At 37.5% G+C, this 26,655-nt stretch overlaps 3 protein-coding genes and 1 non-coding gene across 6 annotated transcripts in view; 2 read left to right on the plus strand and 2 right to left on the minus strand.

Annotated features, from left to right (window-relative positions):
• Nucleotides 1-530: 530 nt before the first annotated feature.
• LOC141905418 (integrator complex subunit 3-like) lies at nucleotides 531-10,007 on the minus strand. The gene is made up of 28 exons (XM_074794275.1): nucleotides 9,821-10,007; nucleotides 9,421-9,504; nucleotides 9,130-9,213; nucleotides 8,932-9,045; nucleotides 8,759-8,843; nucleotides 8,602-8,668; nucleotides 7,766-7,907; nucleotides 7,561-7,690; nucleotides 6,940-7,085; nucleotides 6,560-6,703; nucleotides 6,325-6,412; nucleotides 6,156-6,235; nucleotides 5,797-5,888; nucleotides 5,247-5,338; nucleotides 4,882-5,025; nucleotides 4,322-4,619; nucleotides 3,784-3,828; nucleotides 3,581-3,700; nucleotides 3,388-3,478; nucleotides 3,182-3,310; nucleotides 3,025-3,100; nucleotides 2,834-2,947; nucleotides 2,714-2,762; nucleotides 2,446-2,619; nucleotides 2,083-2,177; nucleotides 1,917-1,989; nucleotides 1,270-1,426; nucleotides 531-1,183 (listed from the first exon to the last, which is right to left on the minus strand). The coding sequence occupies exons 1-28, from the start codon at nucleotides 9,890-9,892 to the stop codon at nucleotides 1,109-1,111; spliced, it is 3,060 nt and encodes a 1,019-aa protein (XP_074650376.1). The 5' UTR covers nucleotides 9,893-10,007; the 3' UTR covers nucleotides 531-1,108.
• A 625-nt stretch (nucleotides 10,008-10,632) lies between these two features.
• LOC141905421 (long-chain-fatty-acid--CoA ligase ACSBG2-like) lies at nucleotides 10,633-21,164 on the plus strand. 3 transcript variants are annotated; one of them, XM_074794276.1, is made up of 17 exons: nucleotides 10,633-10,679; nucleotides 11,464-11,626; nucleotides 13,361-13,452; nucleotides 13,974-14,129; nucleotides 14,538-14,632; nucleotides 14,723-14,811; nucleotides 14,933-15,134; nucleotides 16,049-16,150; nucleotides 16,375-16,422; nucleotides 16,511-16,678; nucleotides 16,956-17,137; nucleotides 17,678-17,865; nucleotides 18,216-18,325; nucleotides 18,694-18,844; nucleotides 18,962-19,101; nucleotides 19,325-19,571; nucleotides 19,652-21,164. In XM_074794276.1, the coding sequence occupies exons 2-17, from the start codon at nucleotides 11,511-11,513 to the stop codon at nucleotides 19,723-19,725; spliced, it is 2,160 nt and encodes a 719-aa protein (XP_074650377.1). In that variant the 5' UTR covers nucleotides 10,633-10,679; nucleotides 11,464-11,510; the 3' UTR covers nucleotides 19,726-21,164. The 3 variants fall into 3 exon arrangements, with proteins under 3 accessions (XP_074650377.1, XP_074650378.1, XP_074650379.1); XM_074794277.1 differs by lacking the exon at nucleotides 10,633-10,679 and having other exon boundaries at nucleotides 11,324-11,626; XM_074794278.1 differs by lacking the exons at nucleotides 10,633-10,679; nucleotides 11,464-11,626 and adding an exon at nucleotides 12,348-12,354.
• Nucleotides 21,165-21,723: 559 nt separating this feature from the next.
• Nucleotides 21,724-21,843, minus strand: LOC141906565 (U5 spliceosomal RNA). The gene has a single exon (XR_012619363.1). It is a non-coding gene; the product is annotated as a U5 spliceosomal RNA (small nuclear RNA).
• Nucleotides 21,844-23,413: 1,570 nt separating this feature from the next.
• Nucleotides 23,414-26,655, plus strand: part of LOC141905295 (protein unc-13 homolog B-like) — a 77,747-nt gene continuing 74,505 nt past the window's right edge. The window contains 1 exon segment of the mRNA XM_074794127.1: nucleotides 23,414-23,544. Coding sequence (XP_074650228.1) covers nucleotides 23,414-23,544 — 131 coding nt within the window.

The raw sequence follows: 26,655 nt of genomic DNA on the forward strand, positions 1-26,655 counted from the left end.
GATACCGGTACTTACGAAAGCCTCTAGGTGACATGTACGAGATAATTTTTTCACAATTTCGACTTATTATGTCAAATTTCGACATTCTTACTTTCATAATAAGTCGAAATTGTGAAAAAAATTATCTCATGTCACCTAGGGGCTTCAGTACTGGATTTAACGGTACATCATCGTGTAAATTTAGGAAAGTCCATACTAAGAATATCGTTTCTTGTTATCAATGCAGTGCCTATAATCGCGTATATTGTATTACAAGCTTGATTTTCGTGTAAATTATGTCATAACTGTTTGTATTGTATTGCTACGATATAAAGTCTAATTATTCTGTGATTGAAATGATTATTATGAATATGATATTCCTAAATAACTTGCACAGACATATACTTTATAGAAATAAATCATGCGTGACCTCTGAACTCTGGTGGAATTTTCATTTCTGGTGGAATTTCTCCTCTCATCTCTGGTGGAATTTCTCCTGACCTAAATATAACCAACTCATCACAATTCAATTCAATTCATTTATGGATTTATTCATTTATTTATAAGTATTGTACAAAGTTTATATACAAGTTTTTACAATTGTCACTTCATCTTTAACAGACAATTAACAGACAGACACCAACAACTCGGAATGAGTTCTCTCGTTAACTCATGCAATTCATTGAGTACTCTCATAATAACCGCAAAGACTCCAAGAGAGCTCTCCCACATCAGGTTTTCTTTTAACTCCGAGACTTCTCGTGAACTCAGAAGGACTCTTAAGAGAGATATTTAACTAAGCGAGAGTTCTTTAGTTTAAGTTCGTACAATTGTTGAATATTCTTGCGATGATGACAGATCACAGCCTGCACTTCGCTAGTAAAATGCATCGACATTGAAATGCAGCACTGATTCACACACAGCTGACTTGAACACAATCTGGTTTCTAGATCCTCATTCATCGATCATAATCTGGTTTCTAGATACTCATTCATCGACGACCACAATCTGGTTTCTAGATCCTCATTCATCGACCACAATCTGGTTTCTAGATCCTCATTCATCGACCACAATCTGGTTTCTAGATCTTCATTCATCTATCACAATCTGGTTTCTAGATCATCATCTATCAATCACTATTGTCGTCTAAAGGATTTGTCGTTTTCCGTTTTTTCGACTTTGGCGGTTTGATTATTTCTTCATTCTGCGATGAAACGAAACGAATTCAATTCTTATTAAAATCATTTTAAGAATGAATAGGAGTTTAAAATACGAATTCATTAAACTCACATCACTGCTGTCTGATGAACTATCTGATTCTTCAGTTATTGCTTTCCTCGGTTTGGAACCACCTTTAGGACTCGCGCACGATGCTTTCCGTCCGCGTAGAACTCGTGTCTGTTTTAAATCTTCAACATCTTCGACTAACGCGAGTAGATCACCGTATCTGTGAGATATATACGAGAAATTAAACAACTCTTCAGATCAATGCAGGGTCCGATCTAAAGAATGAAAGCCACTCGTCCGGGGGGCAAGCATATCTGAAATTTCGCTTGCCCCCTCCAAAAGCTACTTGCCCTACCCACTTGCCCTACCCAGGCAGTCCTGATTGGTGTTACTATCATCCGTTGTATCGAGTGGGAAAAAAGCTTTTGTGACATGAAATTTCACTAGCCCGGTGGACAAGTGATAATGATAACCTACTTGCCCTGATGAGAATATACTTGTCCCGGGCAATCGGACAAGTGTTTAGATCGAACCCTGCAATGTGTTATAGGTGGATAATTGGACCCAGTTCCACAATTATGAGTTGAGAATGAACTAATTTCATCACCGAGTAAATTCTAACTGTGGAAATGGTTCTTGAACATCATTCTAATTGTTGAAAATAAGTTTGGCGAAAATAAGGGTGGCGAATAAGGTAGCTTTTTACTTACTTGGCTTTCAGTGATTCGCTCAGAGTTGATTGAACCTGTTGTAATCCTTGTTGAACCAATTCATGAGTTAAAACTACAAATCAATCAATCAATCAATCAATCAATCAATAGAAGATTAATACTTATAAATAGGGTAAATTCGTTTTCAGCGTAAATAGAAACTTACACGAGATATTACGACATGTTTGTCGTATATGATCCAAATGAGCTAAAATCTGCTCAATGTTTGGGTTCTCCTTTTTACCAGACGGATTTTGCTGCCTGAAAAAGGTTGCGTAATGACTTGAACAAAAAGGTTACGAGCTGTCCTTGGAATGCGAGGCGAGTGAATACCACCAAAGGGTTGGGTCCAAACTGTAAATTTCCCAAATGACTTAAGACAATTGATTGAACAAAGAGAAGTTTCTGTAACACAGCTGTAGGTCACAATGTGAACTAATAAATATGAACTCTACAACTGCAGAACCGACTCAAGTTTTGTAGATATTATTCAGATGCCTCGGCCCTACACGCATGGTTTATTTCTAACCTTTGTCGTTTTCTGTTTGGCGTATTTGGAACGTTTTTTGTAAGTTGTGACAGTAATAATTCGGCCAACTTCTCTTCACATTCTTCAGCCCAATATTTCAATATCGAAACCGCGAAAAAATCATTCTTTTTACATTCGCGACACAAAATACATCTCAAAATCTCCGTATTCGGACTGAAATTAGAAATTATACAAAATTAGATTCGATTCAGAAACGAGAATGAGTACAGAATACAGCATCGTGTGAATACAGAAATGTAAAATTTACCTGTTTCTTTTCAGTTGCAGTAGAATACATGAAAGTGCCTCGGCATGAGCTGAAAATACACAAATACGTTTAAAGATAGAATACGAAACGGTACTGTACATTAAATAGTAAAATACTCACCACCGAATTCCAGTTTTGGTAGAATCGGTAGAATATGTTCGACAGGAATGTTATGTGCAGCTATCAACTGCCACAGGAAATATTGTTCAATAGTTTCCCATTCAAGACTATCATCTATAAAACATTAAACTATGTATCTTAGTATAATTGAGTTAGGGAGATTAATATGAGCTCAGAGTTTGTAAACTTACTTAGAACAGCTAGAAATGAATCCTTCCTGAACATTATCAGATGACCCTGCAATATCTGACAGATTATATCCTGAAGCTGAAATAACAAAACACAAAATACGAACTTCAAGCTCGCGTCGAAAACCGGCCGAATTTCAGCGAAGAGATGATTTATTACCTGAGGTCCGGCGATACTACCAACAATGAGATGTAGTAAATCAGTGTTGCCGATAGCGATATTAGGAAACTGCGTGTAAATATCCGGAATAAGAAACGTGAATAACCGAACGTCATCTTCTTGACACAACTACAAAAAAAAAATACTTATAACTATATAGAAACACCTGACATAGTTCAGCAATGAAATGTGCGATTCAAACTTACATGCATATCTTCCATGAGAACAGTTGCTAAATCTTTATCTAAACTTTTACAGAAATCGCGATAAGTCGACATTTTTTCATCATTCACTTTACTACAAAATACAACGTTTCAACCATTCATTAATTGTACCCTCCGTGAATATATCAGATAATCATTCGAAGCATTTTTAGATTAGAGATATTTTTCAACTCACCTGACTTTTAAAAAGTACAGTAAATTATAACCAATTCTTGGTTGTTTTTTATACATTTCGCTGAGTAGTAAAAGTAAAGGTTGTCGGCTGGGATCCTCTTCATGTGTCTGACTGAGATTTCTACAATATTCAAACCATTACATCTTACAACATCAGATCTCACTACTTTCAGAAATTATTCAGTCTATTCATCCGATTCTTACCTAAATAGTACAAACATTGGAGTTCCTATAGAATCTTCAATTGATCTACAATTAAAATATCAAAACCATTTATATACAAAACTGCCAAAAATCATGCATCAAAAATCCCAACAACACCACAACAAATAATTTTGGTTCTGGGCAAACCGTTTGTAGTAGAGGTGTTCATCTATTTGAAGTTCACCACACTTTGAAAATTTGACTGACCACAAAAACAACTAGAACATTGTCAAATAACCAATATCCTGAAATTCCAGTAGTTTTCCAGGCAAAGCCTTTTAAAATCCTGGAACTGATTTTACTCAAATTCCAGGAAATCCAGGTGTGCGAACCCTGTATCATACCACCTCCCATTTATTAACTCAATAAGTACTACCTGGTATACAATAGAATCACCAGAATCCAGTTCCACAGTTGTGAGTTGAGATTTGACTAACTCACGAGTTAACCCTAACTCATGACTGTGGAACTGGATCCTGTGATTTTAGTGCGCGAGTGAAACGGAATTGAAACGCTGTTTCTATCGAGCGATACTTACTCGTCGTCAATCTCAGGAGGAAACAGATTATTATTGAATTGACTAGATAAAATATGGCACAAACACAATCCGACAGGTTCAGCGGCGTCGATATCAAATATATCGTCCTGAATAATCGACTGAACTAAAGAATCCATGAATTCACATTGCGTATCATTGTCTTTTTCCAACCACAATTGTTCGACATTGTTTTTAATATCGGGACTATCGATCTGTTCGAGCACGTCACTGATATTCACGTCTGCTAACGTAGAAACACGAGTCGGACGATACTGTATCGATTCACTGGTTTTACCACCTGAAACAACCATAAACATTATCATACATCATTTCACAATTCATCTGTTTAATATTACTCATCCAAAATTCCTCGATAATTCCCCAACCCTTGACCAAAAGTTCCCTGAATGAATGTTAAGATATCCTCACTGGGGCCAGTTTCTAATCAAAAAGTTCCTTGTGCCACTCGTCACCAACAAGAACAATTAGACACCAAAAATTCAAATTCTCTGATTAAATTTTGAGATATCCTCTGTGAGGGCTGTAAGAGTAACAGTTACCTATTAATGAAAGTGGTTCATCATCTTCATCGCTGAATTCAGCTTCTGTTCCGTTATTTGAATCATTTAAATGATTACCAATCAGAGCAGAACCCTGATCAACTACTAGTTCAATATCTTTACCATTAGTCGGTTCATCTTTAGCTGCAACACAATAACATAAAACGCTAATTAAACATAAACAGGGACGCAGCTGAGAGAGGAAAGAGTAGAGAGAAGATAGAACAGTCAGGTGGAAAGGGAAGAGAAAGGATTTATGGATAGGAAAGAAAGCAGGGAGAGGGAGCAGGAGAGTGAGAGGAAGGTCGGATCAGGGGAGAGGGATATGAACAGTTTTTCCAAAGAGATAGTGTTGTATTTTTTACCTTCCGGTGAACAGAATTCAGTAAAGTTTTCACGTATCATGTTGCGTAATTCACGATCAATTCGATTATTATCAAACAATGGAGACAACGACCTAAATACAAATAAACAGATGAATCAGTTAAAACTGAACCGATGACCGACTCGGAGCCCGGAATAGACCAGTGGAACTGACCTGATGACCGACTCAGAGAGTGGAGGAGACCAGTGGAACTGACCCAATGACCGACTCGGAGACCGGTGGGGACCAGTGGAACTGAACCGATGACCGACTCGGAGACCGGAGGGGACCAGTGGAAATGACCCGATGACCGACTCGGAGAGTGGAGGGGACCGGTGGAACTGACCCGATGACCGACTCGGAGAGTGGAGGGGACCGGTGGAACTGACCCGATGACCGACTCGGAGACCGGAGGGGACCAGTGGAACTGACCCGATGACCGACTCGGAGAGTGGAGGGGACCAGTGGAACTGACCCGATGACCGACTCGGAGACCGGAGGGGACCAGTGGAACTAACCCGATGACCGACTCGGAGAACGGTGGAACTTACTGTAAAACACGTTTATCTAAAATGGCGTAAAGAGCTGCATAGATTCCCTGTTTTACCTGACCAGCGAGTGGAGGGAAAAAATTACCCATTATCTACAAAATAAAACAATATTCTCTCTCATATCAATCAACAAGTAGAGAGGATCGAGACTTAGATCTTCAACTGTTGACTTCTAAATTCCTTTCTAGTCTTTCATCAACAAGTCTTTTACACTAGCCTTCGAGGTTGGCTCAGGGGGGGGGGGTTATGGTTGAAAAGTTATTGTTTCCAGTTCTTGTCTAGCTGATTAGATTGTCTATCATGTATTTGATGATGATAGCAATAGAAACATCGAGAGAATGAAAGAAACTGATACTTACTCTACACATAAAGTCTAATAATGTGGCTGTTATTGGTAAATGTTGACGCATTGAATGATACATCACTAGAATAGCAGGTTCTGTGAGTGAAATACAGAAATCAAAACAATTAGCACCGAATGAAACCAGAATATACGAATCTAACTCCAGATCAGATAAATCAGCTTACCGATATTCATAATGTTGTCTTTATCTTTTTCGAAAAATAACCAATCATAAAACAGTGATAATTTAGCATTTGATGCGGCAACATTCGACTGAAGAAAGAGAAAATACAATAAACATTGATGAGACTGATTCACACATTGATGAGACCGATTCACACATTGATGAGACTGATTCACACATTGATGAGACCGATTCACACATTGATGAGACAGAAAGCTGCGATTGAGGATACTTACAGTACACGTCGTGAGTAACCAACCAATGACAGCCCAACGCGGGATGATATCAGAACACAGCACCTCATTAGACGGGTGTATCACAGCACAAATATAACGTATCAAATCAAACCGTAACGATTGACTCTCAGGAGTGGCTAGATACTGAAATTAAACACAAACATCAATTCATATACATATATGACTGCGGTAAGTCGGGTAAGTTTGGGATTCTTACAGATCAGGGAATCCAAAGTTCTCTATTTCCCTGACCCTTTATTGACTAAAAATTCCCTGATCAAATTACAAGATATCATCAGTGGGGACTGTTTCTTATCAAGAGGTTCCTTGCGCCTAAGTCCCCGATCTATAAGATCCCTGTAAGATAAAGATTCACTTACTTGTCGTTGGAACCACTCCTGGTAGCGTTTTTGTTGACCAAATTTCACTTTACTCGTCAGAAAACACAGTTTAGTTTCCATATCAGGAGTTAAACGAGATACGAAGAATTTTCGCGAAGTTCTCATTTTCATCAATTGTTGAACACCTTCAAAATATAAACAGAAATCAGGTCAGAAAGTGTTATCAAAATCCAGTTCAATAGTTCTTAGTTTGACTTAACGCTTTCAGTGCTGGCTAATTAATACCCTATAGTGCTGAAGATAATTTGAAAAATTTTAAGAAATTCCACCCTAGTGTGTTGAATAACGGGAATACCACTATAATAGTGCGTCTACACCGCGGCGCAGTGTATCGTTAGTTACTAATATTTCACTATGTTTGACTGGTGCTGCCATCTTTCAAGAGAGATAATTAGTAATTACTAATTACATCAATACATTGCAGTGCGGTGTACTAGCAAAATCCATCACTGATTTGTACACCGCACTGCGGTGTAGACGCACTGAAAGGGTTAAAGAGTTAGAATTAATTCATCACAAATGCTTCAAAATCTTAGAGAATTAAATTCAACGAAGAACTGTGAAAACTGAGACCATTTTGATAAAAGATTTATTATTTACCAGTAAATGTAGGTGACAATGATTCTGCGTTGTGTAAAATATCTCTCCATAATTTCTCGAATTCCGGAATTCTAGCCACGTACTGCAATAACCGCACCAAATCGCGTCCTATCTGCATACACTCAGTGAACTAGAATAAAACACACAGTATTACCGTAATAAAACATTCCAGTTAGCGATTGAATTCAACGTCGAAATATTTTACCTTTTCTCGAAGTAACGAGACGCAGAAATCGACCTCTCTTTGTCGTAAACTGCTCAGATTTGGACTTCCGTGATCTAGTATTACTCGGAGATATGTGTATAGAGCTACTGTCATCAGTTGAGGTGTTACATCTAACCAACTCCTAAATATATACATCAATCAATCAATCAATCAATCAATCAATCAATCAATCAATTAATCAAACAAACGATAATGAATCATGCAAATCATTGAAAATCAAGTAAAACCAGTTCAACGCGATCAATGTTAGTTTCATTAACGCTTTCAGTGCTGACTAATTAATACCCTTTAGTCCTGAAGATAATTTGAAAATTCTGAAAAATTCCACCCTAGTGTGTTGAATAACGGGAATACCACTATAGTGCGTGTACACCGCGGCGCGGTATATCGATAGTTACTAATATTTCACTATGTTTGACAGGTGCTGCCATCTTTCAAGAGAGATAATTAGTAATTACTAATTAAATCAATACACCGCAGTGCGGTGTACTAGCAAAATCCATCACTGATTCGTACACTGCACTGCGGTGTAGACGCACTGAAAGGGTTAAACTGGTTTTGACTGCGGTAACAAGGCGACCAAGTCTACACGACCCAATTCTACAGGTTCTATAATTCTATTTGGTTCAGATGTGACTCTTTCGACTTTATTTACTAAGGCAGAACTCAAAATTTATGAAAACAAAGACTAGGCCTAGAGTACTAGAAATTATCCAGACCATATTTTGGAGACGAGAAACTGAAAATTTCAATAATTTTCCAAGCCTCGAAAAAATTTCAATAATTTTTGTACAAAGTGAACAGTATTGATTTACCTGTAATCCACTAGAATATCGAGAAGATTTTCAGTGAGCCAAATATTCTTAGGCGTAACATCACCACCTATAAATAATCACATAATGAATCATATATTAAGCGCCGAGCCGGTTTTGATAAAGAGGTTGTGTATTATTGATAGTGATAAGAGCGTACCAGCAATCTGACGTAATAACGAACAGCCAACAGTATCAGCACCAGTCGCTGAATTCTTTATCATTTCACGCGTAAACCATAAAATCTGTAATACACAAACAACTTCATTATTCAATCCTCAAGCTTACATAAAGCCAGTCAGTTCTAGAGGCAGTACTAGAATTAGTGTTTACCTGCGCTCTCACAGAGTCCTGAAGTTTCAACCATTTCTCATGAATCAATCGGTTAGTAATCGATATAACGGCATTTAAAGCATCGCGATTTAAAACTATCATATCGCGACAACTCTGTGAAAAAGAGAGACATAGAGATAATGAGTGTTTATAATGTTGTTAATGTTATTTGAACACAGTTCCCCGGTTCGTCCATACCTTCGAGGCTCCTTTCAGATCAGTAAGGATACTGTATAATAATCCAAACTGTATTTCTTCATACTGAGTTTGTCCTTTACAAATCTACGAAACAAAATGAACTCATATTGAATTTAGAGGTACATCCACCCTGATTCGAAAACCCAGGGTCTATTCAAATAGGGGTTCATAAAATGGATCCGGATCGACAGTTATGAGATGAGATTTTACTGAAGAGATTACTTTAACGCACAACTGCGCAATTGGAATGATCCCAATTTGTCAAACAGGGGCGGAGCTGGATTTATTTACCTGCGCGTTTAAAACGTCGCTCGTCTCTCTGTCCGAGAGTCCATTGATCATAGACACCAAATTCTTATGAGCTCGACTCAATTTCTGTAATTAATAAATATCTAAATAAGTAATCGTTCATTCCTGGTAAATTAATATTGCTGACAAATATGGTTTCGATCAAACAACAATGCCATCTCTGAATGAAAGAACAAAATCAAGTAAATAAAGAAATAAATTAAAATGAGCACAAATTATACAAATCATATGTTATTAATTACACCTTAGAAATTGATCTAACGAATAGTTTTTGCAGTTAGAGGACAGTACTTATAGGTGTACTGTAGTAAATAAAATGAATTGTAGTTTGAATTGATGTGAGGATTGAGAGGAGAGAGGGAAGTCTACTGGTGATTTGTACCTCATCAATATCATCTTTCTGATCTATAATCGATGATAAAAGAAGCTGAGATGATTCTTTATTGTTATCCATGTCGTTAAAACAGATCACAACATTTCAAATCTTTCCCCACAGCGAAATATCGTTCTAAACACCAGTGAACTGATGTTTACAGCACGGCTACTCAACTCACACTGAATCCATAGTTCATCAGCGCCACCTGTGACTCACTTACCGCAGGTGACTCCACCTCGATTACCACAGATCACTCCGACTCGCTTCCCACAGGAAACTCCGTCACCTCGCTTACCACAGTTCACTGCGTCCCACTTTCCACAGGTGACTCCTCGTTCCCGCGGATTACTCCGATACACTCGCTTACCACAGGTCACTCATTAGGGATAAATTCCCGGAGTTCCCGGAGTTCTATTAACCCGGAAGTAATCGTAACGTGCACGTAATAAAAAAGATAACAAAACGACGTAATATGAATAACACATGTTTATTGTGATTCTTTACTACATCTAAGATCTATAGGCCTAAAAACTGATTGACTTGAAATAAGGGAAGGATGAAACAGGTCACTGTCAGCTTCCACACCCGATCCTCCCAATCACACGGTCTAGGCCTACAGCCAAAAACGCGAAAATTCATTCATCTTCTCATGCCCCTGCCGTGGAATTAATCTTAAAAAACGAAAAGCTTGTCCCTATTGTCATGTTGTCCAGTGGAAATTTAGAATGTTTTTTCTCTTGAGAATTGAGAACATTATTGTGCTAAACCATTATTAGGCCTGTATATTGTTTGGTTTAGTTCTGCTGGTGAATTTAATCAATAGCCGATAGGACTTGGTTAGTAGCCGTCAAAGTGTTTTCATAAGGTAGGCAGTTTTAAAGCAAGGTTCAAATGAAACGGACCATGGGACATAACTGTGTTTTCATGAATGAGTGATATTTCAACCAGGACCGAGTTGTTGGAGAGGGGTAGGGCTGACAACACTTACAGCACTACTTATTACAAGTCAATGATTTGACATTTTAAGATAAGATCCTTTTGATAACGCTTTCACATAATAAGTCAGGTAAGTGGACAAGAAAAGTGTTGAGGGTAGAGGTTGAGGAGACAGAGGGGTTGGTGTATGAGAGGTTAGGGTGAGGAGGGGACTAGTGAGGACAGAGTGAGGGTGTAGGCCTAAGGAAATGAGAGATGTGAGGGATGAGGCTAGAATGAATGAGGGTGTAAGGAAATGAGTGATGGAACTGATTTCTAATTAAATTTGAAAAGTATTTTTGGAAATATTTACTAACATTGGCCAGAAATCTAAAAGGTATTTTCAAAAAATTTTTTGGGAAGGACCACCAAACACCCCCCTGCGCCATCAAATAAGTTCTGCTTTACCCAGTTTTTCACCTGGCCAAAAGAAAGGATGCATACGATCCTGCTCGATGATGGACTGAGAGTCTGAGTCAGAGTATAGTCGATACACAGACAAACAGGAAGATTAAGAAGGAAGTTAAATTCGAGTTTGAAATATTTGATCTGTCTGTGAACTCCACTCAGGTCACGTTTCAGTTCAATGTTTAAAGGTTTAAAATCTAGATAAATTTTAAGGTTAGGACAAGTTCATTTTTGTGGGTAGTGAAACATGTTCAATTCTATTTCAGATCCAGTTAATTGAGGAATCGATGATCAGAATCAGAGGTGTTTAATCATGACAGATTCAGTGATTACTATCAGCGATATCGACGCGAAAACAAACGCAAATTATATACAAAATCACAATGATAAAATGAACGGTAAAAATACAGATCATCAGAAAAATAACGGGTGAGTTCACTTTTATAAACAGTTGTAGATGATCTTATCAAAATGATCACTTAAGTCAGAGTTGCCACTTTTAAAAAAACCCAATTACATTTCCGGATTTTCGGGAGAAGTCAAATAACCACAAAAGAAAACATCGCGAAAAAAATAAAATCAATTCGGGATTCGACCCTAAACATCAAAACGTGACGGCTCCGTTTCTTTTTTGGCTCTGGTTTATAAATGAGGTGCCGCAGCCAATCGCTATTTGAAAAAAAAGATCTATTGCGCCAGAACGCATCTCCTGGCGTTCTAATTTCAAAAATATTTCTGACCAGACCCCCGACTTATTTTCCGGATTTTTAGCTTCACATAAGTGGCAACTCTGTTAAGTGAATCCAAAATGCAATTTGCGTTTGACTACGAGAAACTATTTTAAAAGTGATTTGCACACATGACACTGGTGGATCATTTATGCTAAACGTACACTACCTGTGAATGAATGAAATATCACTGTAAACATGTTTTAATCGTTCAGGTTTGAATTCACAAAATTCTTTCTATAATATGGTTGGGTGAGGGTGAGGGCAGTTAAAACCAAGGCACACATTGATATGGTGCCAAAATTAATCTAATGTGTCTTATGAGGTATTTTTTGTTGGGGCATCTCGAGGGTCCGGGTGTCACAGGGCATTAATTAGATCCTAAGTGATAATGATATTCGTATTTTTACAGATTGAGTTCATTTCGAGGTTTGTAAATAATTCATAAAAACTGTGATTATTAAATTCTCTTGCTTGCGCTCACTGACGGCAATATTCTCTAAATGTATTCACTTTTTTCATAAGCTTAATAATAAGATTTCTTTGAAAACTATTGAACATAATTTGCATGAATCTTGTGGTATTTTTTTAGTTTGCATGTCGTATTTTTGGTAGTGAAATCGAACTGAAATGTTATTTTGGGGGTGAATGGAGATTTGTTCCGCTTGAAATCTTTCCTAGAAATAAGTTGTGCATTTTATTGTATTGTAACTAAGTCGTGTAATTATCACTGGCATGACTGAACCAGTTCTTCTAGGAACGTTATTCTCTGTTGTTATAAAGTAGTAGTTATTTAAAACTATGGGGCAGTATAATAGGTATAGTGAACGCTCTCTTCTAACAAACTTTATTTATATCGCTCAAAAATGTGCTATTAATGATATATATCATTTAAAAAAGCTTGCTTCTTAACTGATTTTATTTCCGAAAAAAATTTAGTTAATCGTAACTTAAAATCTCTTGTGATAATCTTTATTCATGTTATATATCACAAACTGGTATTGTTTTAACGATAAGTATAGAAACAATGTTTAATATGTTGTATTTCTGATGTTTGATTTGAACGTCTGGTTGTGTTAAGCGGCTTGTATTTGAGTTTCCTCAATTGCGATGATCTCTCGAGAAACCATTTTAAAAACGAACTAGGCGAGAAACTGTGTCGATTGAATCGTAAATTGCCGTTTCATTTACGCGGAATTCAAGTAAAACTGGTTTTGTAAAGACTCTTTGTTTAGCTAGTTGAAGAATGTGGAACAGTGTGTAGATATTAAGGGTTAGATATAAATCTATAGTTCACTATATAGTTGTCTCGGCCGAGAGAAGTATTAAAGATTAGGATTATTCGACTAAAGCAGTGACAGTTTACGATGAATATCAAAAGAAAAGCGTATTCGATGAACGATGTTTCTATACGAAAGAACTTTTTCTCTTCCAGCATCAGCGTGTTTGAAAATGGACACGCTCCGCCACAGAAAATGGACAGCCACATGGCTGAAAAATATAGCAAATTTCTCCTGATAAGTGCTGGTAAGTGTTCGAATGATATAACTGTTTCTTTGAATGCAAATAAACTCAAGAAAAAACTCAGAATTATGAAGAAATACTCGCGAATGTTTCAACTCACTTCAGCAAATTTTTAATACAGTTTCGAAAATGGCTCATATACGTGTAAATGGCTCGGAATATTTTTGAACAAGAAAACTAACCAAGAGGTTAATTGATGCCTTGAAATACAACATGTGCATAGCATATATATGTGTTGCCGAAATCCTTTTTTGTTAAATTCTGGGTGGCCTCTAATAAAGAAGATTTCATTTTTTGAAGAAGCTCTTTAAGTTTGTAGTCAATGAAGATGTAGAAGACTGAAGCTAAAACAACAGAGCTATAAAATGATTACTCTCTTAATATGTATTTGGAGTAGTCAACTACGCAGAATATTGTAGTAACCTATGATTAAACATTGTACGCAAAATAAAACAAGTTTTTAAGAATCACGAGTTGTCGACTTGGTCTGAAAGTGGGTCATCATGTTGTGTTACTATTTTCAGATACTGTAGCTCCAGCCGATAGAATGAATACTACTAAAGCCGATGAAGCAGTTCAGTTGAAGATATCAGACTCGGGACCGGCGTCTGTTAAACCTATAACTGTAATGACAATGGTCGCGAATATTGTACAGAAATATCCGCAACGTGTGGCATTAGGTACTGACACAGTTATATACCGGTACCATAGAATATAGATATCAATAGATATCAGATAGTATTGTTTACAAAGATAAACCTCTGTGTCTCTTTAATCAATGTCAAAATTCATATAAATCTCCGCATTTGTCATTCAACTGTTCCTGATTTTCAGCGCTTTTTTGTTACTATTTGTCCTGAGAAATAATGATTAAATTTAATTGACTTGTGCAGAAATGTGAAAGCTTGCCCCCGATGCCTCCCTTGATTTTGAAAGTGTTCTCTCATATCTATCTCAGTGAAATATGTCTGGAAGAATTACTACTGCTAGAACTGTTCAGAGATTCAATTTCCAACCACTAGCGAATTCATTTATAAACTGTCAATTATGGCTGTAAACTGAATGAATTATAAATGTTTGTTTTTTAGGTGTAAAGAATTCTAAAAGTGACAAAGAGTGGACGACGTATACATTCAGCCAATATTACGAAAATATCATCAAAACTGCGAAAGGATTCATTAAGGTAAAAACAAAGAACATCTTCATTAATAAACCTTGCACAAACCTTTATGATTTTACTTGAAAATAATGCGATTGTTGATATTGATAACAGTTAGGACTGGAGCCATATCACGGAGTAGGAATCATCGGATTTAACTCACCGGAATGGTTCTTCTCTGATCTCGGTGCTATCTTTGCGGGGTAAGAATTCAGATCTACCACTCACATCTCCCTCCTCCCACTCTCTGTCTCCCTCTAGCTCCAAATGTAAATGATTTCAGAGTTCATCAATCTAACTCCTGTTACATATGTATATTTACAGAGGTTTAGCTGTTGGTATTTATACGACTAACTCACCTGAAGCGTGTCACTATGTAGCTGATAACTGCGCCGCGAATATCATCGTCGTCGAAAACAACGTCCAATTACAGAAAATACTTCAAGTTAAAGATAAATTACCACATTTAAAAGCGATCGTTCAATATAAAGGAGAATTAGAAGAGAAATTACCATTCGTTTATTCAGTAAGTGATTAAAAACAGTTTCTCTGATTGGTGAAAAAACAGTTTTGTTGAAATCAATCGTACTTCTGCTTCAAAACTGAATTCTATTCATGGTGCTGTAGACTTGAGAGTCATATCTGAGTTGAATGGTTTTAACCATTGATAAAACACTCAGATGAAATCCCACAATAACAATGATAAGAGTTTGAAAGTGTCCTTTTGTTGAGCTAGTATTCATTCAATATTTCAACTATATTCTATAAAGTCATCTTCAGGAATACTGACGTTATAACAAAAAACTGATGAGATATGCATAGAATTCAGAAAAAAAGTGACTGATTGAAAAATGAGATGGAATTCAAATGAATGATAATCTCTGAATTGATTAGAGCAGAGCTTACTCTAGTAAAACGGCTAGATTCAAGTGAAGGCACTGATGTAATCAGTGTCGATAGTTTCTATGAAACGGCTAGATTCAGGTGAAGGCACTGATGTAATCAGTGTCGATAGTTTCTATGAAACGGCTAGATTCAAGTGAAGGCACTGATGTAATCAGTGTCGATAGTTTCTATGAAACGGCTAGATTCAAGTGAAGGCACTGATGTAATCAGTGGCGATAGTTTCTATGAAACGGCTAGATTCAAGTGAAGGCACTGATGTAATCAGTGTCGATAGTTTCTATATAACGGCTAGATTCAGGTGAAGGCACTGATGTAATCAGTGGCGATAGTTTCTATGAAACGGCTAGATTCAAGTGAAGGCACTGATGTAATCAGTGGCGATAGTTTCTATGAAACGGCTAGATTCAAGTGAAGGCACTGATGTAATCAGTGTCGATAGTTTCTATGAAACGGCTAGATTCAAGTGAAGGCACTGATGTAATCAGTGTCGATAGTTTCTATGAAATCATGATTTGTATGTGTTTTATATTTCAGTGGTCAGAATTAATGGATCTGAGTGAAACGGTTCCAGATTCCGATCTTGAAGAAAGAATTGTCAATCAGAATACGAATAACTGCTGTACATTGATTTATACTGTAAGTATTTATATATCATTCCTGGAATCAGTTTCACTCTAGAGTTTAAACATTGCAAATGAAGAACTGTCCAACTGAGTCCTGGATCAAGTTCCACAGTCTAACTAAGAGTTAGCTCTTAGTTGAAACTAGATAATTTTCAATAAGTTAACTCTTGACTTAGAAATTTGCAACTGAGTTGAATATTATAGAATTTTCTGAGATTTATTGTAATATTGTTACAGTCTGGTACTACTGGAAATCCTAAAGGAGTGATGTTATCTCATGACAATGTGAGTATTATCTGTAAATGGATTCAAAATTACAGTTTAACAAATTCAGATTTATATCAATGAATATTTTGCGGTATGTTGTTTCTAGTTAACGTGGACGGCTGCTGTAACTACCGAAAGAGCTAAATTACGAATGGGTTCAGAGGTTACAGTGAGTTATCTTCCTCTCAGTCATATAGCAGCTCAACAACTAGATATACACGGGCCTTTCATCTGTGGAACTACGGTTTACTTCGCTCAGCCAGACGCATTGAAGGTAAGTCATCAATTCATCTTTACTTACTGTTCATAAAATACCAGGGTTCTTAGAGGTCAGGTGAATTTGAATTTTTGGTGGCTTGTTGTTCCTAGCAGTGGGAAAATCTTGATAAATACAGCCCCAATCGGGGATACCTTATAATTTAATCATGGAATTTTAGGTGAAGGGTCGAGGGAAAATGAGCGAAATATTGGCCCTGGGGAATTTTTGATTCCCAAATTTTAAGGATTTTGTGTTTGAATGTTGTTTTTATTTGATTGTGTTTTTGTTCCAGGGAAGTTTAGGTGAAACGTTGAAAGAAGTACGTCCGACCTATTTCTTAGGCGTGCCACGAGTTTGGGAGAAAATACACGAAAAATTGATGGCAATTTCTAAAAATGTGACGGGAGTTAAACGCAAAATCGGCGCATGGGCGAAAGGCATCGGTCTCCGTGGTAACAAGAGTGCATTGAGCGGGTAAGACTTAGTCAGAATATCCGGGGCCAGTTGTTCAAAAGTTGGTTAGAATGAATGGTTGACATAAAGGTCATTGTTACTGTCGTATTTATCTGCCGCTTATCTTCAACCACTTTTGAGCAACTGACCCTAGTATAATACGAGCAATCAGGGAAAGTTAAACTCTTAAAATTGATTTGATTTCTTCATTTATACAGTCAGTTTATCTATGTAAGAACTGAGATAATCCTGTAGCTGATTGTATCATTGATTTACAGTCATCATTGCTCTAAAAATCATCTCAAAAATAACATCATCATTCGTTAAATTCTATTATTACATTTTCCTAGAGGAAAGAGGTATGTTTACCATCTGATTGTAACTGAGTTTCACTAGTGTTTGTTTCTTTCACAAGGTTCAGGGATCACTTGATTGGATTTAGACTCTGGTGTGAGACAATCCTTCGTTATCAGGGGTTCATACCCAGTTGGTTGTATGAGTATTATATCTATTTCAGGGGTTCATACCCGTTTGGTTGTATGAGTATTATATCTATTTCAGGGGTTCATACCCGTTTGGTTGGACGATCGCTAATGCGTTATTATTTAAGAAAGTTCGTCAAGGTCTCGGGTTCGATCGATGTCATGCGTTTATCTCGGGTGCTGCTCCGATCACGAAGGAAACTCTTGATTATTTCCTCAGCATAAATATTCCTATAATGGAGGTTTATGGAATGAGTGAATGTACCGGTAAGGTATTAGCCAACCACGGGCTCAACTCTAGAGAGTATCGTCTCAGAATCTGAGATCCTCAATTGTCAGTATCCCGCCACGTCAAAGTTTGGTGGTATCCAAGTTTGCTTTCGACTTAACTTCCTAATCAGGAAAACGCAGCAAGAAATATAATTAGATATCTTCTAATGGTGAAATCAGAAATTTCTTGTATCCTGTTGGGAGAGTTTCATTTCAATTTTTAGTGCCCCAACGAAAAATCAAGTACCAATACTGCCAATATCGAGCCTAGTTCACACTGTGTATTTCTGTTCCAGTCTTGTTGTTCTCTGTACTGTAAATCTATGTGTAATATTTGTTTGAATCAGGTCCACATACGTTGAATACACCCAATGAATGTTGTGTGGGAAGTTGTGGCCGCGTCATTCCTGGTTTGAAAACAGTTTTAGCTGATCAGGATTCAGAAGGCAATGGAGAGGTATGATTGGTGAATTAGTTAAATCGGTTAATTTTCATTGAGTTGAATCTCAAGTGAAATCCTAATTGACGGTAACAGGGTGGCGCTTCTGACCTGCAAAACCTGGAAAACTTATGGAATTTTTAAAATCTAGAAAAAAAATCAGGGAAACCTCAGGGAATTTGACAAATTCTACCAAAAACCAGGAATTCAGGGAATTTGCATAATACTATTGACGACATATTTCTTGATCAGTAAGTGATTCACTGAAAAATGAATGAAAATGTAAAATTTTCTGGGAATTTGTAAATAGGCGGAAAGTAGCCAGGCACTCTGTGAATTCTCGCTCTAGGTTATGCTCATAGTATGATGTATATTGTATGTTACAGATTTGTATGGTCGGACGCCATGTTTTTATGGGCTATTTGAATATGGACGAAAAGACGTCAGAAACTGTTGATAACGAAGGCCAATTACATTCAGGAGACATCGGACGCCTCGATGAACATGGATTCCTTCATATTACGGGCAGAATTAAAGGTATTTACATTCAATCGATTGAAGATGAAATGGCACTGAAAGAAGAATCCGACTTGAACCTTCACCACCGGTTGGGAAAGTAATCGATTTTGAATGTCGGATGTTTATATTTTGTAGAATTAATAATCACAGCGGGTGGTGAGAATATTCCTCCTGTTTTAATAGAAGATGCAGTTAAAGAGAAGTTGCCTGTGATTAGTAACTGTATGCTTATTGGAGATAAACGCAAATTCCTATCCATTCTTCTAACACTGAAGGTATGTAATGGGCACTATAGAAATTAACTATTACTATGTTGTACTTAACCTTGAGAAGGTCGAGGATTTGAGAACGATGACTGAGACTGAGAGGGTGTCAAAGTTTGACAATCATTGTTCGACTCAAGAGTTCAAATGTTTTTACGCTCTGATCAAATTTGGACCGTGTCCAGTCTATTAAAATTGTAAATCACATGTTCACTTAAATGTGAATGTTTTTTAGACTGAAGTTGATGAAGCTACGGCTTACCCTAAAGATGAACTAACGCGGCCTGCATTGGACTGGTGTAAAGCAATCGGTAGCGATTTAAAAACCGTTGATGAAGCGAGGAAGAAAGAGGATGAGAAATTTGTGTCGGCGATTCAACAAGGAATTGACCTGGTAAATAAAGCGGCGACATCTCGAGCTCAAACCATTCAGAAATGGGTGATTTTACCGAGAGATTTCTCTATACCTGGAGACGAATTAGGTACGAATTCTTATTTCGCTGATTTTCTGCTAATATTCCCTATTTCAACCGCGTCTAACCCGTTTAATTTGTGCTTTCAGGACCGACGCTGAAATTGAAGAGATCCGTTGTAGCTAAGATATACGCGGAGACTATTGATGCGTTATATACTTAATCGTTTCTACAGTAGACTGTGTCCAGAACGGTAGCGCTGGGACCGGTAAAATGTTACCAGTGTGGACAAGTAGATATTTTCACATTGACTAACAGCAGGGACAGAAAATCTTTTTATCCTTCTACCGTTTTGAACTGATTACGAAATAGATCGGCACCATTTTGGGCGGAGTCTACTGTTATAAACATTTGTTCATGTGTGTGTGTCCGTCCAAAATGTGGGGTAGGTTTAGAATCTATCCAGACTTGCTGCTACTACTGCTGCTGCTGAGTTCTAAACTGATGTAAATATCACAGAAAAAATGATTATTTACAAGTTTATGTGAATAGTAAACAAGGGCGGATTTAGGAGCATAGACAGGTTCGACCTTTCAAATTTCGGATGTTGCCTCCAAAAATTAAGGAAAAATTTTTCGCAAAACGGACCGACACTTCTCCCATGCTTCAGTCATGTATGTGGCACTGAATCGACCCTTTTCAAATAAATAGCCGGGTAAATAGCCATTGAAATTTTTAGGTCAATAATCCTACATCCGTCCTTGGCAAACAAATGAATTATTACGATGAATTTTTTGTGCTAATTGAAAAGTTGTTTGTATAAGCTATTTGATTTATGTTAATTTATCCGATATTATTAATATCTAACCAAGAATTATTAAAACTCAGGAATTATATAGCGAGGGGTGGGTGAGATTGAAGGTTAACTGATGGCAGAGGTCTCCTCTATCAAACTACGGTCTACTAGATCCTTGTGTACATAGTATATTACTACATATATTCATTTCATGCATGAGTGTGTTTAATGTTTATGGTTTTTGACTTCAATTCATGTTCGTTCTCTTATATTTATTCTTTAATTCCCCATGACTGGTTTATATTATTTAAGGCTGTATTGTATAAAGTTCAGTTTGTTTCTAAGCTTCCCCATTATTACTCCAGTCACTTCCACGCAATATTTGTCAATACACTCAAACTTGCTTTGCCTAAAGTCATCTCTATCTTATAGTCGCTATTTTATTTCCAATTCAATTCACTTAGTGTAAGTTGTCATTTGGATAAGTCTTCGCATTACTGAAGTCGGCTCTTATTTTTGAGGCTCAATTTGTATAGATTTCCAATTCAATTTACTAAGTGTAAGTCATACAAAGTTGTTAATGAGCTGGTCCCTACTATGACGACTTCAGAAGCAAGTTTCGCTGTATCATAAACTGTAATTGATTTACTGTTTACTGACATTGTAATCGTGCCAAAAAACTCAAGATTTTTCATAGATACAATTCAACATTATTTCATTCTCATTCCTATTACGACATCGTGCTTAGCAAACTTGTTTGTGAGTAAAGAGTTATATTTTTGTAAGATAGTCTATTGACAGTTTTTTTGAAATGAGGTGAATATTTTTGAAATATATAAGTAAAGAAAAATCAATAAAGAAGTTAACAGAGCAACTGGGTCGTTAATATTGAAATTTGTCATCTTCAATTGGACGACTGGAGACAATCATGTGGACCACATCAGGGCTGGATTTAGGCACCTAGACCCCTGCTTTGGAATCAAGGTCGCCCTTTTCATCCGGATAGGAATCGTGAAAACCTATGATTTAACACTCATCACCTCATTGAAATTGTATCTTCTCAGGGTTTATTTCTTCGAAGATGTCTAACCCTAGACAGAAGGACCCAGCTCGTGGCCGTGGACTGGATGCTATACCCAACAAGTGTTTTTCTTGGACCCGTGCCTTCCAACTTTCCTGGACCTGACCCTGCACATTCGACTTCTTGGAAGCACCCCTAACTATTCAATACCAGTTTTCAAAGATTGCCGTCATGTGCTGCCCCTATATATTACATTAGTGGTGAACATGTGAACTAATTCAGCAGAGGACTATTCCTACTGCGGCATGCGAGTAATAGGAGTTTATTCACATCCGGCCAATGATAGAAGCTAGACTGGTTACCGGTCTCTACCTGGGACAGGCAACCAGTATATGATAGAAGCTGCCAGAGTAAAAGCGAGGATTTCTAGGATTGAGTCAATAGACTCATTGTTTGTTCCTCTCCACGGAAATCTTTAGTAAAAGGCGAAAGATTTAAGCGCGGTTGAAGAGAAACCAGAAAAACTTAAGCCACGTAGGCCTTCATCATACGTGGTCACCTCTGTAAGTTGCCATAAGAGATTACCGGAAAAAAACATCAAAACAAAACAACCATTCATTATTTATTTGCCTTCTTGACTATTGTAAACACACAATAGATTTCTTGATATACTTTATTCTATATGGACTCCGAGAATATTTCTGATCATGATCAACTCAAACAACATTCATTTCATTCGATTTACATCATTTATCCTCCCACCAAAATCTTCCAACCACAGCATAAACTATGTTCAATCCTATGAACATTAACGCTATTACTAACTTTTTATTTCACAAATCTTTCACATTATATATACAAAGTATTCTAATGTTTTTATGTACAAGTACTTTTCCACTGCAACGAAAGTCACGACACTACAAACACCAAACGTCGCCAAGTCATCGGAAAAAATCAGACTTTGAAAAGTCACACTTGGACACATGAAGTTTTAAGAATACTATCATAATATCAGCTTGTGTAACCTTTGTTTTTATTTGATTGTGTTTTTCAACGCAGTAGTTGAGCTGCTAAAATGACATTATGAGATCCATAGGACACACTTGCATATCAGTTATCAAGAAACTCCTCTAATTAAATCAGTATCTTCTGAGCAATTGAAAAACACCACAGTAGAATTATTGATATAAAACTCACTATAAACGAACGAACGATTTAACTGATGTTTATCCATTTATCATCGACTACTGTCAAACTAGATCCCTGAGTTCAGACTTAGGGCCGAATAATGAATGCGGACGCAGTTTTCGGCTCGCTTGCGGGTGATTTTTCCAGCGCATTTTGCCGTTCGCTTATAAACATGTCACAAACTGTACACCTGGATTCTGGTTGTCGCGGGCAGCGGGTTAAGATATCAACAAATGTTTTTTCTTTGAACTGTAATTATGTCGCTTTGATAATTGTCGACGCGCAACTACACGCGTGGATTAGATGCTAAACATTCGGTTGGTCTGTTGGGTTGTGGTTAGTAACGCAAACCAATTTGATAGCAACGAACGTTAGATCCATTATTAATCCACAGTTACAGCGTAAACTCGACATCACTAGCAATTATTACGCGTTCAGCGACGTCAACGTTGTGACTGATGCTGCAGAGCTGCAACCAATACGTTTTACTGAGAGAGAGAGAGAGAGAGCCTCCGTTTGACTCTTGTAAGTACAGTGTGAATGAGAGTTGATAAATCGATGAATTGATGTTGGTGGTGCTGATGCTGCAGCTGCTGCATCATAAACGACGTTTTGCTTCATCCAGTCTCATCTTCATTGCGTCACAGATTATGTCGTGATCGTGGCCGGTGACGGAGACAGCGGCGCGCGGAAATATAACTGTTTACATCAACGGATTAAATCGTACCCTGCAGTTGTCCTATTCGTCCATATAATCCGATGCAGCCAGTCACCCTTTTCATGGATTAACTGAATGTTCGACGCTGAATATTGGACCGGGGCAGCCTAAAGTACCGCGCACACTGACTATAAAACCGTGAAAATGCTGCTATTGCTGCGGCAACTTCTCAGTTTTATGATCGCTAAATGGAAGCAGTTCGTCCCGCGTTCAGCTGCCGAAATTATCATCGGAGTATAACGAGCAAGGAAGAAGCTGCTGCCGCCACCGCAGACAGTCACGATGAATGCTTCATCGAATGTGATGATGGTGGTCCATGGTAAATATAATCTGTATATTATGCATGTCTATTTCTATTCACTTAGTTTGATAGACGCGTCGGGTCCCTATAGTCTGTTCTGGTATAGTATAGGCCTATTATAATTTACATGTATATAGGCATACAAACCTGATATTGATGTTGAAATGACCAGCACACAATGTCCAACTGCTTGATATATATGATACTCTGTTTTACGATGTATTGATGGGTTGCTAAAAAAGTATTCATAAACTCAAATTGAATCGAAGAAAGTGACTTGATTTTTTTTTGTTTACGCGCCAAAAGACTATGATTTGAAGATTTGAAAATATCTCAGCGTTTAGGCACAGAAAATAGTTGTTAAACTCATGATTTCAAATAGTTAAAATGTTGATTTCATGAAATGCAGTCTTTTCTCATAGTCTCCGTTGCGTGTCTACGTAACTATTTTCTTCTGCCAAAGAAATCATTCATCTATTATTCATATATTACTAGAACACCATCATCGATTTTCTAATTCAAAAACCATTTACAATAAACGTAGTTCTTTGATTAACTAATTTGTAATCTTTATGATTCCACGTAGGTTTCCTGTTCAAACGTACTCTAAAAACCGTATTTGATTCGATTTGAGGTAAAAGCATATTGGATGTATTGAGCCAAAGGGGACATATCTATCCAATATATAGGCAGAAATTGCTACGAAAATGAATCTGTGAAAAAATGAACGATCCATATCGTGGCTGATGAGGTCATCTTGCAATTTTTAGCTGACTTTTTACGAAAAAATATTTTACAACCTAAAATCAATGAATAACACGGAGAAAGAAACGTTTTTACGCGGCGAAAAATAATCGTGTTTTGAGGGTTACATTTTTTTGGTCATGAATCTGCTGCTAGAAAAAATAATGTATGATATCGGGAATCGCTTTTCAGCCACCACGTAATCGTGTTTTGAGGATGTAGAATTCTTTTCTTCCTGAATCACTGAATCAGTTACAAGAAAGGATGAGGCATGATACCCATAATTAGCCACATAATACATCCATTCCGCCTTCAGAATTGAGTCAATCTTTTGTTGCATTTAAAAAAACTAATTAAATTCTTGACTTAATTCAATTAAGATGTAATATTCACGCGAACAGTTATTGTATCAATCGCTTCAGTGGAGATTTTTTCCGTAAATTGGTTTCATCAGTTTGCATCAGTTCTCTCTTCTCGCCCCCGGTTAGAAACTATTCATCCATTGACTGGATGCATATACACACACACATATACATGACTCAATCCTAACTATCATTACTCGTCGCATTCGCGTCAATATCGGGAAATATCGCGGCTCAAATGAATCTAAAAGCTTCATGTATCTGTACCCGCCCGTGTCCTCAGAATGAGACAAATATAGTACTTATAAATGGTCGACTCGATTTTAACTAAAAAATACGAACTTTCGCTACTAGTGTACGTTGTAGCTTCAGGTTATAACTGGCATTTCGCCACGTGAAAGCCCGTATTTTTTGATGAAATCACTATTTGTCTCTATTTATGCACCGTACGAGAGATCGGTAGTTAGCGAGGAATTAATGTGATGCAGCGAACAGTAGTAATCACCGGATAAATAAACATGGATGGATGTATTCTTTCAGAGCAACATCTAACAAAGAGCATATATTGTTTGTGGCCACCAGTATTTGCGCAAACGTTTCCAATTCTACCCCCAGGTGCCCAATTCAGTTGGTGGAAGATCTCGATGGTCGAGAGCGATTGTTTAGGTCCACGGGAGTTGTTTTCTATCCTCTCCCAGCTGTGACAAGTGGGCAACGAATACAACTAACACATGGGTTCCTGGTGGAGCTGCCCGACCAGACAGTATGGTAAAATAGATACCCAATTGGTAGTATAGGTCATGTTTTTGGTGTAGACATTAGTGACATCTTCTTGGGGGGGGGGGGGTCCATCATTAGTTGGTACAAGTGGGCAATGGCTAAATAATAATAGAAATTATGAATGTCGGGGCCGGTTCTACAGTTATGGCTTAGACTTGACCAGTCTAACACCGGATTAGTTCCATAGCTAATCCGCAACTTAAGACTTTTTGGGCCTCATTCTCGGCATGGAACCGGTCACTGGTGTTGCAGTTATAGTATCAGGCCTATGAACTAAAATCCAGACAGGGTGAAAAGATCGCTTCTGAAGAATCTAAAGTGGCATATTTCAACAAGACTTCGTTCCCGAGTGGCGGTTGTATCCTTACAGACCGTCTGCTAGCAATTCACTGTGTCTTCTGACTGATCCGCTGTTTCATATAAACACTGATATAATTTGGATAGAGATGCATCTGATATCGGATATTTTTCTTGGTTAGTAAAAACTAGCCGCAGTCCGCATATTAACGAAGTCTTAACCATCCACCAGAGACCACCAGACTGATCAATAAAGCCGCAATAATACCAGGACTGTCTGTCCCAACTCGGACTGACGATAATTCGGGGGTATTAATTTAGGTAACTAGTTTCAACTGATGGTTGAGATGGTAAGCTGGATAGAAAGGATTCATTGTATCTATCCTCAATTCACACGCAAACTCCGTATGCTGCCAGTTTAGAAAATGTAATTAGAGAAATTAAATTACTGCGCGGGAGTCTCGGTCAGCAGCGCGGCATACGCGTTATAACCAGTGTTAACTAATGCTAGTAAATTATTCAAATCACATGTAGAGTTTTCACAGATACCGATATGGTCAACAGTTTGGTACAATATGCGCTCGATTCTCCGAAACCTTAGTCACTCCGTCCATGTATTCACCAGGACCCAGCGGCATCTGTGACTCAAGTCCAAAACTGAAGACAGTCATAGAAGTTGTAAGATTAGTTATAGAATCAAAATGAGCTGGGACTGGTCGTCAAGTCTCAAGTTACTAGAAATGAGTTTAGACTGGTCTGGTTGTTAGATTGACTATAGAACCAAATTCATAACTTTTACAAACTAAAGTCTTGTCCGTGCGACATTTCACTACAGTAGATCTGTACGCTAATCTAGAAAGAATAACTTGCCCGCGAACTAAAAAAATAGAAACTAAAAGCAAACGTGATATCTTTGAATTTGACAATCTTATCGGTGCAATATGAA

The sequence above is a fragment of the Tubulanus polymorphus genome, chromosome 5 (genome assembly GCF_964204645.1).
Source record: "Tubulanus polymorphus chromosome 5, tnTubPoly1.2, whole genome shotgun sequence".
NCBI lineage: Eukaryota > Metazoa > Nemertea > Palaeonemertea > Tubulaniformes > Tubulanidae > Tubulanus > Tubulanus polymorphus.